General features: G+C 36.5%; 1 protein-coding gene across 1 annotated transcript in view; it reads right to left on the bottom strand.

Moving 5' to 3' along the window:
- Positions 1 to 1,835: 1,835 nt before the first annotated feature.
- The window catches only part of LOC149085678 (uncharacterized), a 113,750-nt gene continuing 100,189 nt past the window's right edge, over positions 1,836 to 15,396 (bottom strand). The window contains exons 4-7 of the mRNA XM_089232476.1: positions 12,220 to 12,355; positions 10,014 to 10,147; positions 3,908 to 4,136; positions 1,836 to 2,208 (exon numbers count right to left, since the gene is read on the bottom strand). Coding sequence (XP_089088602.1) covers positions 2,117 to 2,208; positions 3,908 to 4,136; positions 10,014 to 10,147; positions 12,220 to 12,355 — 591 coding nt within the window. The 3' untranslated portion in view covers positions 1,836 to 2,116. The remainder of the gene's footprint in view (positions 2,209 to 3,907; positions 4,137 to 10,013; positions 10,148 to 12,219; positions 12,356 to 15,396) is intronic.

Raw genomic sequence — 15,396 nt, 5'->3', positions numbered from 1 at the left:
TTGGAATTCAAATTAATTATGTTACTAAAACACTCACCGTTTTTCAAGGTATATTATAGAAGATTTATAAAGAGCTTTTGATTTTGTGAAGGTTTATTTTCCATTTGTATTCTATATTTTGATTGATACTTGGAACAATATCATCATTCATTGTTTTGCCGCACCAATGCTTACATTGTTTTCGGTTAATAACAACGTAACAGCTAATTTCAAAGCTACAAAACTCTTATAACGTGATACCGGCTTTATGCCAGGATTACAATATAAAAATTTGATGTTTTCCTATATTTTTTTTTAATTTGTATTTTTTCATGTCTATATTAATTTTTTTCGCTCAAAATAATTTAAGATTGAAGTTTCGTATCACTATCTAAGAATTATTTTCAATGTCAAAAATGTGATACAAAAGAAATTCAAATAATTTTCTTCAAATACGGGAGTAAATGAAGAGCTGACATATTTGAAAGGTTTGAAGAATTCTAATTTTTTTAAATGGTCCTTTATGATAAGATATAAATGCTTTTTTATCTTTAAATGAATTTTTGAGCAATTTGTGGCATGCGTTTGCGTAGGCACTGAGACTTTATTTTCACTGGAATGGTTGGAACCAATGAATGGCTGATAGGTTCAGGGATGTTTGGACTTTGTATTCTTATGTTTTTCCTCTAGTGTTTCACTGACTGCAAAATTTTTACAAATAGTGTCACTTCTATGGCATTAAGCCCATACTCCTCAGTCAATGAACACAGCCACCCAATAAACGCAGCAGGTTGCAGCTTGTTCCGGACTCTGCCACGAATTTGGGCTGGAAGAGAGATCGGCAACGGAATACGTCTGGCGCCAGAGTATTAGCGTTCATTCATTCAACAAGTTGCAGTTGGTTATACCCAGAAAATATATCATTATGATCAACCAACCTATTTTCGGCATTAGGCAGTTGACCAACCTAAGCCATTAAGTCGAGCCATTTAAGTAAGCCATTTTTAGTAAGCCATTTAAGTAGAGTTATGTGACTTCTTAAACCTTCAGGCTTTTTTTTTTCAAATTTTTCTGAGCTCTATTGTAACTGCCACAGTAGACATCAATGAGCCATCCTCGAAATTCCATGAATTTTTTCAAAAAGAATATCTCTTTACAATTTTGTGCAGCTGATGAATTTCCCCCCGCCCCCCACCAACAGAAAGGAAAATATTTATAGAAACCAAGGAAGATAAATACTCTACATTTTTCTATTGCTTACGTTGTACTCATATTCCTTTATCATTTCCTTTTTTCGGTTATCAAACTTTGATCAAAAGCTGACTCCGCCCACTGGCAGTTGAGCTGACAGTTTGAGGGATGGAACGAGCAAAACCCTCTGTAGAGAGCTAGCTGGGCTCGTCATTGCTAAAATAAGAGCGTTTTAAGTACACGAAATACCTTGGAATTGTCTAAATAAAAGGCATCAAGTTAGGCGAGATATACCGTCATTGTAAGGGTTAAGATGGACTTCATCTGATGATTTTAAGATGACAGTTGATGAGAAGCGCTATGGCAAATTACATCAATACCACTGCACAAAGGCGAAAAATGTTTTAGGTATTATTTACCCAAATCATTGATAGTTAAAGAATTTAATGAAATGCATCTATGGCTTTAAACTTAAATATTTTTATTTTGGAATTCATCAACTCACGAGATCGAGGTAATTATATGAAAAAAATATATTTTGTACATGTATGAACATTTTCATGGAAATCGTTACTATCTTCTAAACAGAGATCTCCGAATTTGAAGTTTCTCGGTAAGAGACGCATTTGACGCAACTCGGACGTTGGCAATTAAGAGACAAAAGCAAAGGGAAATAACATTTATTCATCAAGAAGGTGTCATCATGATCGTTTGCGGTTGTATCAAAATTACAGCAGTAATATTAGGCTTTCACAACTAATGCAACTTATAATATATATTTATATCATATGTATGTATATGTATATATATATACTTCATCCATTTTGAGACAATGATGGCTTGTTTTTTTACCATTGCTTTATTATTTTTTTTTTTCATGGTATTTTATTTTTTTTGTTTCCTTTTTACAAACACTGACGTACAAAAAGACTGTTCTATGAGGAATCTAGGGTTGCGACAACAGAAGACAACAACAACACGCAAACGTTGTGATAATCAACGACTGGAACCTCGGGATACAACTCGCAGAATCTCGCACTAAACGGAATGAAATAATAAAATCTCATGAATGAAATATATCATGTTAGTTATATTTTAATGTCAATTGCTATGATGAAATATGTCAAGTGCCCATATTCGGGACAATTATGAAATTTTCACTGAAAAATCAAGCCTCCAATAAAACGTTAAAATATAACATAAAATACTTCCTGAGGGGTGTCTAGACCTTTCGCACTGATAACTTGTGAATTTTACGTGTGCATCTAAAAAAAGTAAAACGGCGATTGTCCCAAGTTAGGCGCGGGTACTCTAACCTGAGACAGTATAGTTTTTGAGTGTTTTTTCCCATGTTTAAGTGCCTTAGCATTAGATTGGAACCGGTTAAATCTCTTTAGAAAGAAGTCCTAATAAAATATCATACTGTGTGTGCAAACAGTCCAGCAATCATTTTATTCATCAAAAATAACATCACAACCTTTATGATAAAATCACAGAGTAAGTTCTCTGTTAAGAAAACATCACACATAACTAAACAGCACATATTTAGAAAAGTAATAAATGGACTTAGGAAGTAGAGAACCTTAAAAACAGAAAAAAAAGAAAAACTGGAAGTCGTAAAACTAGAACACAATTGAAAAATGTAAATTTGTCTAGCCACTTTGGCTGACGCGGACGAAAAAAGAACAAAACATTTAAATTTTTGGAAAACTAGAGGACAAAAGTGCGGCGATATCGGCAGACACTATGAGATTTCTCACAAATCTTAATTATCCCATCCATTAAAACTTCATCAGTGCCATCAACATCAGGAAATTAAAACACATCAACAAACCTTGCTCAAGTTCTCATAAAACGGCTGCCTATCTGAACTTGCATCTATTGCCATTCCCATGAAATTAATCTGTAGTTCCATGTAATGTGCGTAATATGGGACAGTGTTCCAAGTTTAGACAAAGTAGACTTTCTTCTATTATAGCTGAGTTGTGAGTAACAATAATGATAATTTAAAAAAAATTGAACCGGCATTCCATCTAACATGTCAATTCTCCTGATGATAAAATTGTTTTATCAATTTTCCTGATGATAAAATTGTTTTATCAATTCTCCTGATGATAAAATTGTTTTATCAATTCTCCTGATGATAAAATTGTTTTATCAATTCTCCTGATGATAAAATTGTTTTATCAATTCTCCTGATGATAAAATTGTTTTATCAATTTTCCTGATGATAAAATTGTTTTATCAATTCTCCTGATGATAAAATTGTTTAATTGTTTTATCAATTCTCCTGATGATGCCAACCACTAGTGTTGGGGAAACGTTGAGAACTAACTCAAACGGACGACGGTCTTCGAACCCAAACAAACAATTTTCATCAAATGATGGCCGCTAAAATCTTATCAACTTCTTCAGGAAAACACATGAAAACACTTTCTCAACCGAAACACGTTCTACACTTCTGAAACGATAATAAAATGTTTAGCGCAACAACAAACAGACGTGATGATTTGCTTTAATCATAATCTCAACAACCGTCAGGGGTACCAACATGTTAGAACAAAAAGCTAATCGCCCTAAGTTAGGCCGCTGTGCCAAGTATGGGCACTTGCCTGTACGTCTCGTAATATTTTTGTATTTTAGTATGGGCTGTAATGTAATTGGATCGGAATCTTCACTATGCTCGAGAAGAAATATTTACCCTTGCATCTTATTAAATTAAGTTGATGATACTTACAACTCATGTTCTCACTAATGTGCAATCCCGATGTCTGCTGCCTTCCATTGAAGACCATTTCTTCATTGCTCATCGTGTATATCCTTGATATGGTAGCCGTGCATTTCAGACGCATGTTTCCTCGCCTGAAATGCTCCGTCGTGACCGTGAATTTTAGTCCCAGACTCGAAGTTTCTAAGCCGTCCGCATGCAGCGTCGTCGAGTACTCCGTTTCGTATTCAGTTCCAACCTTAAATTTGAAAATATAAATATAATTCTGTTTATATATATATATTAAGGAATTGAAAACACAAAATAAGTTAATTTGCTGCATTATTTTTTCAGATAATAAATCAGATTTTATTAAAAACTTGTGTCTCAAAGAACATGATCCAGTTTGTGGGAAAGATATAGTGATAGTGATAGTGATAGGAACCGAGAGACACCCAGGCTCTGTCACACTCAGTGATATAAGCACATTGTCCCTGGGGACTCGGGTTCCTCCGGGGGAACCTAACCATTTATTGATCTTGAGAAAGATATATTACATACATGGGCAGGTGCCATTACGCACCTCGCCAGTAAACAAGTATAAAATTCGCAATTGAAAAACGGTGATTCATGTAAATAAATCACAATTGTAAATCACAGGTTATAAATCACATAATAATCGTCATAATCGGGAATAGTTCTTGATAAAATTTGATCTGCTTCTCTTTAGGGATTTTCATTGGATCAGTAACTATCACATCAATGAGAGCTGTCAATCTGCTGCTGGGTTGATCTAATCGCTGCACCGTGTAGTTTGATTTGGTCCAAAGATATTCGTCAGTAATTGCTGCCTGTATGCATCTTTTCGATAAGCCAGCGTGGATCAAACTATTCTCGACTACTCAGGCTGCTCTTCTTCTTCCTCTTCTCTAAACAGATGTACGAGATCGCTGTCTGGGTGTAGTTGACGTCGTAGTCTAGTGGATCTCCTAACTGGCATAGGTGGCTCTCTATCTGGTTCTGGCTCCGGGACTGTAGTTCTGATATCCTCAGGGTGCTGCTCTAGAAAGCGGACCAGTTTACGTATTTCACTTTTCGAATCTTCCCGCTTCAGGATGCACTCAAGCCAAGGTATTCGCAGATGTTCAGCTGGCTCTCTGAAGTGGAAAGCCGTTGTCTTGGGGCATAGAGTTGCGTAGTGAAGAGGCGTGCCTATGGCCAAACATGAGCATTTATCACTGGGGATTGATTTGAACCTATGAAGGTTAGCCGGAAATGGACCATGGCCCGTTACGAACATAATCATCTCACGTGACCATTTATGGTTCCGAGGCATTACATGTCGCAGGATGCTATGAGTTGATCGACCGGGCTCTGTGTTGTCATCCCACCTCTGTTGCCATTTATTCATTAGATCCTTCCATAGGATTGCTTTGGCGTGTGATGCGGGAAGCAGCAGGTCACCTGTAATGATTCCGTCTTCGGTAGCTTCCTTCGCCGTGGTATCCGCCAATTCATTACCCCATTGGCCTATATGTGCTTTTACCCAAGAGAGGCTTATTCTGGTGTGATTGCAGAGAAGTTTTCTTATTGTCCTAGCCATTTCATGACTAGACTGAGGATTAGAGACCGCCAGTATGCTGGAGCGACTGTCAGATCTAATTAGGGCAGCTTTTCGATGTAAAGAAGCATCTAAGACTGCGTTGTAGATGGCGAAAAGCTCAGCCTGAAACACTGAGTTATCATCCTTTAGCTTGACCGACCATCGGGCTATTACTTGTTTACCTTTAGTCTTAACGTATGCTGCTCCAGTCCCTTTTTCCGACTTTGATCCATCCGTGTAGTATATAAGTGTGGATGACTGAAGCAGCTCACCTTCTTTTTCTGGTACGCCAAAACGTATTTGGCTATTCCGCAGCCCGACTGACGGGTGGGATGACCAACCCTTTATTTTTCGTTCATATGCCTGAGGATCCAATGTAATTTCCGTCGTTGAGACTGTTTTGCGGAGCTGGAGTAGGCGAGCCGACTTAGCTAGAAACTCCATTTTCAGGCTCAACGGAGGGAGGCCCAAGATAGTCTGGAGAGCATTTGTCGGGGTTGTACTATAAGCTCCTGAGGTGTACAACAGGTATCCTCTCTGAATTGAGTTCAGTCTGTTTGAAAGCTGTACCTGAGGCGATGCACACCAGATTGACGCGCCGTAAGCCATAGTTCGCTCTGCCACCGTCAAATAGAGGATTCTGCGCATTTCTTGATTAATGCCCCACTTTCCTCCGGCCATAAGTCGCATCTTCTGCAGGGTAGCAGCAACTTTATCCTTCATTTTCTGGATATGGGATTCCCATTTGAGATCTTGGCTAATGGAAACTCCTAGATACTGCAATACCGTAGTTCTTTTTATTGTCTTTCCCATCATCCAAATCGATGGGGGACGCTTCTTTGAGATCCAGAGAAATCTCGTTTTGCTCGCAGACAGGCAAAGGCTATGGGATAATAACCAATTTGTGATGGATTGGAGCGCCGTTTCCGCTAGCTCTGCAGTTCCTTTGATCGTCTGGTGAGACGCAATAACAAGTATATCATCGGCAAAGGCCTGGACACGGATATTGGCTGGCCACTCCATTTTCAACAGCTCGTCGAGAACTAGATTCCATAAAAGAGGACCCGAGCACGACCCTTGTGGTGCTCCCTTTTGCAGATATTTAGTAGTCGATCCCGCGTCAGTCACAATCGCAACTGCTATACGAAACGCCATAATTATTGTTTTTCATCAATATATTCATGTATTCGAATGTATACCGCCGGTGAATCCACTAGTGCGCAACTGAACCTTGTATATTCAAGTGAACTTTGTACTTTCTCCGGACTTGATCTCGTCATTAGGTCTATAATATCCATATCTAAATAAGTCTCTAACTGGCAATGGAAAGTCCCCCGGCTCCTTCAGCCTTGTGATATTATTAATACCAGCAATTGATCAATATTGATAATTCCCACTCACATATTTATAGTTCATTGGACCTGAATTTGTACATTTGTATCCCGTTTTTCATGTTCTATTTTCAGATTCGGACCTATGAAAAAAAACCCTTCCAACAGAAGACAAGATGAGAGAAGTTGGTGTTGCAGATTGGCTGATGGTTGGGGACACAGCACAGTGATGAAGGCGGATGGCTCGGAATGTTTTCGTTGGCCTCTTGCGGGCGATCCGCCCGGGCTCCATGGCGGGGGTTTCCGGGGGGGGTGTGATTTTTGGGGATGTGATTGCCGTGATTCGGAGGCGATGAGCCCTGTGGCTTACGGTGTTGTTTTTTTTTTTTTCTTCTTCTTCTTCTTCCAGCATGGCCCAGCCGCAAGGTAGCCTGCTTATATCCCACAAGGGACAGAGCGGGGGCCATGTTTGGTGTTTGCAGTCACAATCGCAGCTTGTCGATCGTGCAGAATGTCACACAAAATTGCCTTGAGCTGTGGAGGGACAGGCATTTCCACGATTCGGCGAAGGATAGATTCGTACCTTATGTTATCAAAGGCACTTTCAATGTCTAGAGATATGACGGCTACATCGTTTCCTTTGTCTCGCTGAGACTTAATTTCTATCATCATATCTTCCAAAGCCATCTCAGCTGATTTGCCTTGTCGGAACCCATACTGATGACTGTGCCACCAGTCAACCCTTTCCGTGTAATACATGATGCGCTGAACTATAATTCGCTCCAATATTTTACCAACAGAGGAGAGTAAAGATATTGGCCTATATGACCTCAAGTCATTGGGGTTACGGCCTCTTTTAAGAAATAAGAGGAGCTTTCCGATTTTAAAATGACTTGGGAAACATTCGATTGAGTAGCACTTGTTGAATAAGGTGTGTAGTAGATCTGGAAAGGATCTGTTGATTGCCTTGGTCATTCGATTATTCACTCTATCCAATCCAGGCGCCTTGTTATTGTCTAAATTGTCTATAATCCTTCTTATCTCTGATTTGGAAATTGGTCTATCACGATATCTAGGAGAGTCAGGATATGCTGCTACCTCATAAGAATCCTGTGTGGATTGGGTTGAAGAGTCTGGGACATCTGGATGTATTGTTTGAAGTTGTCGGGCGGCCGCTTCTAGGATTGTCTCGTTACCTGTCTTCCCCATCATGAGTTGGGGAAAAAATTTACTTTTCATTGTTGCTCGATAGTTGGTGCCGTAAACCACCGTTGCATCTTCACATGACTTTCTCCAAGACGCAATCTTAGTTTTACGTACCATTTTTGTATACATCGCCCGGTGTTTACAAAACATCGCTCGCAACCTGGGTTTGTCCTCTTCTGATGCCTTCTGGAAACGCCTCTTCAAGGCTCTTGAATGTTTCCTTTCGATTTCTAACTCTCTGTTCCACCACTTCGACTGATTCTTTTTGTCATTGACTCTGTCATTGGTCTCGGCTGCAAGAAGTGTCCGGTCACTCGCCGTCGTCAGTACTTGGAACAAGGATTCCGTCGCTTTCTCCAGGTCTTGTGAAGTATAACATCTCTTAATATTAGCTATTTGGTCTGGAATGCAATTTTTAAGATATCCTGTAAAGTTTTGGAGCCTTCTTTGGGTGGTGCGATAACTTCTTCTTGTCGTAGTCATGGTAGTCGTTTTTATGGACATATGGATATAAGAATGACTACTCTGTGTCGTCTCCTCCCCTACGTACCACTCTATATTTTGTGCCAGCACTGGAGAGTTGGTCAGGGTTAAGTCGGGCCATCCATAGCTTCCTGTGTGGCCATATGTGGGTGTCTTATTATCGGCAGTGAAAAAATTTTTGAATCATTATTTTCTGAGTCTATGACCATATATTATTGAGAAAGGGAATTCAGCAGACTTAACCCAATCAACCCCATATTTAAATCGAATTCCAATTATCTAATTAGCAGTTGAATCACAAACGTGGTAACTTTTAATTTATGTAGCTTCTATTCTATAGGCAAAGTCAGATACTGTGCACGTACAGAAAACTTTGCAAAGAATATTAGAAAAAATACTAATGTATCGTTCATTCTAGAATTTAAAATAAAATATGGAAGAATGGTGAGAAAAATGATATAGGGGAAGTGATGGTTTCACTCCTGTTAATTCATAACTGAAGAAGGATATAAAAATTGAAGTTTCCACCCTGCCACTAATCTTTCAAAGGAAAAAAATCAATGAATAAATTTGCATTTATCTATCTTATACCAAAAGAAATTCACCTCGTAATATTCGAATAAGAATGAATCTAGTTATCGATGATAACATATAAAATTCTTGATTTTTAATATATTTAGATGCTGAAACGACACGGTATGAAAAGGAATACGAAAATATCCGTATGAGAAAGCGAATATAAAGAATCCCCTATACTCGATGCCCGGATTAGTTTTGATTAAAATGTTATTGAGCAAATTTATTCTCGAATGATATGAAGTGACTCAAATATGTCAGATTAATAATCTTTTTATTAGAGGCCTGCATATAAATTTTAAATTCTATATCTCTCGCAATAACCATCTTACCATCTTACAGGTATGAAATTGTCACTATTGGATTTAATATTTTCTGGAGATATTTTTTGCATTTTACTTCATTTCAGAACTAAATTTATTTTAAATTCCTTTGAATTGTTATTAATTTGGGACACGTGAATCACCCTTTAATCTTGTAGTTTGAGAAAATATATTATAATATATGTATTTTTTTTTTTATAACAACATAAACTAGATTTTCTGTTTTCTGTACCCATTCTTTTATTAGTACTAGTTTATGAATTGAATGTCGTAATGTGTACATATATAACCAATAACAAGAAAAAAAAAACATCAAGGCATCAAAAGTTTTCATATGTCTAATTTTTCTATATCATGTTGGAAAAATCTTGACAATGTCCGGGAAAGAAATCAGTTCTCGACGAGATTGCTCTCTCAAGTGTTTGAATACATACGCTGAATCACATCAATGTAAAAGCAAAGTAAGTTAAAAAGTAAAAGTTTGGTAATTTTAGCAACACAATTTTGCAGATCTTTAATCCCAGAACTACAGTTTTTAGTCTATTTTGCCGTATAAATCAGTAGGGACTCATCGTGTTAGATTAGGTCGATAAAAATCATTGTCTCAAGCATACCAGTTCATCATTGATGTACCATCGGAGTGTGGCTGCGGGCTTTGACTTCGCCGATGTGCAATTGACGACTACTGTGTCTCCTATGTGATATTCTTGATTGCCTCCGGTCAGAGTCGGTCCTTCTGAAGGCAGTACTACAAAGACAAAAAATTATAATTTCTTAAAGCTTTGCGAAATCAGAAGATTCCAACACATCCGAGCCAAAGTAATTATTGCAAATGCGTATAAGCATAAGAGGAAAATAATTAATCCCACCCCCCAACTGTAGAATGTGTCTTAGAAAAATGTATCAAATATATAAATGGAAGTTTTCTTCCCTATTTAATTTTGTGCACTGTATAAGTAAAAAAAGATCAACTCAATTTGTCCTATTAGACGATAAGAAAAACTAATTTTTCTCGCCTCAAAAAAATCGTCTAATTGCAAAAACTGCAGTTATGAGTTGCCCGAACCCACTTCGGCTGAATGGTAAGGGATTAACCACTTATCTGACTTGCCCGTGTATCTGCTTCTTCCCGAAATTGACTTGCCCGTGTATCTGCTTCTTCCCGAAATTGACTTCCCCGTAATCTTTGCCCCTAGGGGGCGCTAATGAAAATAAATATTTAACTAAATCTACCCAAACGATATGGCTTCATGGAAAATCAGTATGATGATATCTAGATACTTGATATAATTACATAGATTCATAATCTAATTGAGTTACAAAATCTGTCTAAAAACTAGATTATTTATATCCCATGGAAAAAATTCAAAGAGCTTTTCAATTTTTGTCCACTTTAAAAAAGGTAAATTTGAATCGTTAACTGAATCAAAATTTTATAATTTTTTAATGAAAAACTTAAGTACGATTTTCTGTAATTGTCTGTTATTCATAATCATATGAATAGAATGAAAAAATAAATAATAGTAAAAACATTTTCTGCGCAGAAAGAAATTAGAAGCCTGAGCAAGTGAAAAACCCCTCAAGTTAAACTTGAAAAAAAGTCAATACTTTGAAAATGAGGGAATATCAGTCAAAAAATCAATCCGAAATTTTAGAAAATTGTGCACGTATATGAAAAATACTTGTTTGAGTGAATATGAATTGATCTTATCGAAAATTTACTTCCTTCTATTATCGACTGCTAAAAAATTTGCAATAATAGATCCAAACTTTGATGTATTATTTAAAACGGTCAAGTTCATAAATCAGATGATTAAACTGGAGTCTCAGTACATGTTTATGCAGTGATCTCTATTCACTTTAAATTGATTCTACTTCTTACCAAAGTTATATATAGGGTGGTCATAAACTGACTTTGTCAGAATACGACTTCCTAGGTGTCGCAAAAATCAACGAATTTTACTGAAATTCTAGATATAGGTGCTTCGGAGTATGTGCTCGCGAATGAATAGAAACGGCAGCAAAAGTTTGAAAAAAATTTCAAGCGCAACACTCGTTTTTATACATTGCAAAGTGATCTGCGCAGTGGAAATACACTAATGGCGTTAGAACGGCAACTGTATAATGATAAACGCCAACTCTAAACGAAGACGGAGAAAGAAGGTGTTGGTGCGCTAACCCCCCGGTGGGAAACTTCCTGTGGCAGAAATATCATCTGCATTGGCTGTTTCACGTTCCTTTGTCTGCGTCTAGAGCCGATGTACGTCATATTACAAGGGTACCGTTCGAACGTTTTTTATTGCGTGATCACTTTGCAATGGGTAAAAGTGTTCGAAATTCAGTTGCTGCAACCGTAACCACACGAACTTTTTTTTTTTCTTTCAAACCGAGTACAAGTCAGGTCTATCACCATCTGTGGGCGATTTACTACCTATTGAGTTGTGCCGGAAGAGTAACTGTGTGTGTGTACCTAACAGTCTGAGTGCGTATGTAGTGTTGTGTTTGATTTTTCAGTGCCGCCATCTATATTTCAGAAGTGAAGTGAGTGATGTGTATGATTGAATTACATTTATACTGTTTGTAGGTCTGGCGCTCTCTGTGGCGAGACTTTTTAAAGAGGAGATCGGCTCGCATTCGCGCCTTGAACCACACGAGCTAGGTTTTTGTTTCTCTTGTCATTCTGGAGCAAATACACGGAAACACCTATATCCCGAATTTTATTTGCAATCCTTGACTATTGTGGCCGCGAGGTTGCCCGTATAATAGCAAATATATTTGATAACCACTCTGTACACATTAGCATCCAAGTAAAACACTTACCGAAAACTTTCATTTCTTTTTCCGCTTCGGCGGTGTCAAAGGACGGGGCTTCTGCTGATATCTCGCATCGATAGATGCCGGTGGTACTGAGATCTACGTGTTGTAGGTACACGGAATTCGCATTGGATTTGGACAGCTACAATTCAAAATAATTATATCATTACCACGTAAAAAATAATCTCTACAGCCAATAGCAACATAATACATTCCTTACTAAAAAAACAAACAATAAAAACATCTATATAGCTTCAAAAAAAAAAAAGCAACAACCATACAAAAAAATATCACGCTTAGAAAAGGATTTGGACATTGAATGATGAACGACTTCTCAATAGGAACTGGTTATTGTATTTCGACGATAAAAACGATTATATACCGGAGACCTGGAGGACCGAATTCTTCCCAAGTATCCTTATAAGTACTTCAGAATCTATATATATACTTTTATTCTGAGAACAGAAACCCTTTCTCATCACTTAAAACGAAAAAAAGTTTCTTTTGTTTGCTTTTTTCCCCCTTTGCTTAGTAAGAATCACAAAACGAAACACAATTTCTCGCTTTATTTACTTTGTCCTTTTTAATTCTTCTGGTTTAAATTTTTGTTTAGACCCACGTTCATTGATCGGGCCCGAGGGAAATTTTCAAGTGCTTTTCTCCCGTTTTTTTTTTATAGAATTCCTTTTTTTTTTCCTCTCCATCCACAAGATTTCGCAATTTGTCTTATTCCCAGGCTCCATGTTTTGTTTTCATCGGTTTACTTTGCCCAAAGTAGTCTCTTGTGGGTAAGAAATGACCTAGAAAAAAAAATAGCATTTTTTTTTCTACTTTCTTTCACAGGACTTTTCCCTTTTCTCTTACCGTATATACTGTGTATTTTCCATAGTTTATTTTGTAAATATATAACAGAGCTGTGCCAGAATACGTTTAATATTTCTTTTTCATCTCGTTTCTCTGAACTCTAAATCACTTCGAGTTTTCTCTGATGTGTCGTTAGGCAAAATATTATGCCTCATGTAATATATGGAAGCGTACAAGGCAAGAAAATAACTTTTTTTTTTTTGGTTCTCTCAGGAAGACCTTATCATTATCATGCAAACGATATAAAAACCACTTTTCTGGCGGAAGTTATAGTTTCACATAATATTTATTTTCATTTTACCTAACATGAATACGTATATTTTTATTCATAGTTGAATTTTCTCATGAGTAGCATTATTATGTAGCAGTGCTCATGCTAGGATTTACATATTCCACTTATGGAAATGATGTCTCATTATTTTTCGACATTCATGTATCATTTTTAAATTCTTGCTTTTCTCTCTTTCAAGTACTCTTTTTGTATGAATTTATTATTATCGTTGTTTTCTGCCGTATTTTTGAGTTTAGTAAGAAGAAATTTTTTTGAGAATTTATAAATGTTACGTAGAATTCTTTTTATGACATTCTTATTTTTCAGAAAAGTTTTCAGCCAGCTGAAATTCTAGTCCGATGCGAATTTTAACTTTCGTGATTTTTTTATAAGGTTTATTTGTAATTGGTGTTGACTTGATTTTTCATAAATCGAATATTTATAATTAGATCGTAAATATGCTATTCAATTTGATAGCAGCAATTATAAGCAATTATAAGCAATTTACTTTGTTTTGAGTCGATTTTAATTCAATTTTGTTTTAGACTACTTTATCATATGCTTACGATGTTGATGCAATATTAAAGGATTCAGTTTTTTCTTAATGTATTGGAAATTTTCAGGAAGACTAAAGTAATAGAGATGTATATAGTGATATTCATGTAACATAGCATATTTCAAAAAATATAAGTCAACAGAATTTGGAATAAATTTAAAGACAAATGGTAGTTTTTGAGGATTTTCACCATATTGAAAGATGTGAGGACTACTTATGTACTGGTTACGCGTTTTTACGCGCATTTGTTGTGAAAATACAGGGTGGTTATAAATAAACGGACACTACTCAGACATATGTAGCACCTATTCTGATGGAAAATTATTTTGATGAAAAGCTTGGTGTATATATAGGATATATAGACAATTCGGGGAAATAAGGATTCAATAAAAAATAATAATTCAATTTTTGACCACCAGTTAAAAAGTGGCCTTTTTTTATTAAGGTTATATTTTTCCCAATGTACAAATGACGTATAAACAAAGTTTCTATAAAATTCATTCATCACAACGGGCGCTGCATTGGTCGGAATAGTATGCGTATTACTGAACTCACACTACTCAGCTTAAATCAAAATATCTCCATAAAAATGGGTGCTACATACATCTGAATAGTGCCAGTTAATTTTTACTACCCTTTATAGTCTATGTGACACAGTGTGACATACAATCACTGAAATACATATAGAAAGTTGAAATATTGTTAAATTCTAAAGAACATTTATTAATTAATTTTGATGTCAATCAGGTCTTGCAAAAATAACCGAAATGTTTTTGCTTTTATTTTTCATTGTACTATCCCATTTTCAACTTCCACTAAGCTTATATTATGCGAATGAAACTTTTATCATACAAAGTGACTGGAAAAATGATGGAAGTAAATAATAACTGACAGCTTATAATATGTAAGATAAAAAAAAAATCGACAACATAATTGTAGTATTAACTCGACTATCGAGTAATCCAAGGTAAAAGCGAAAAGTATTTGTTAACATGTTTCAATTCGTGAGAAAGATGAAAGTGGAAGATACATTTCTCTGAAAAGATGTAACTAACTCCGTTTTCCATTGTAGCTTAGCAGTGTTTCCCAACCTGTTGTCATATGGCCCCCTTGCGATCCTCTGATATTCTAAGGAGGCCACGGGTGAAAATCAAATGGGGAGAGATCCATGAAAGGAGGCTAAGAAGGCCACAGAGAGGCATGAAAAGGAATCAGATGTGAAGATATGTAGTTAAGAAAATAATGTAATGCTGTGGGAAAATAATATGGTGGGAAAGGAATATATAGTTAAAAAATTAAGAGAAATATGTGGTGGAAAAATTTTGACTATTTTCACATTCCAGAAGCAACACCCATAAAACAGGACCATTTCACCTCGTAGGTACATCCAAGCATAGCCTGGGGTGGGATTATGTCCATAGAGGGCATATAGGACAAGACCTAGTACCATGCTTTTGAGAGTGAGTCTATTTATGGGTAAGGTTTTTACGGG

Source organism: Pholcus phalangioides, unplaced genomic scaffold (genome assembly GCF_987345545.1).
Source record: "Pholcus phalangioides strain wild (caught in Gottingen) unplaced genomic scaffold, Ppha-v1.0 ptg000006l_1, whole genome shotgun sequence".
NCBI lineage: Eukaryota > Metazoa > Arthropoda > Arachnida > Araneae > Pholcidae > Pholcus > Pholcus phalangioides.
Note: the sequence above shows the minus strand (reverse complement) of the source record. Positions and strands in the feature narration are given on the sequence as shown.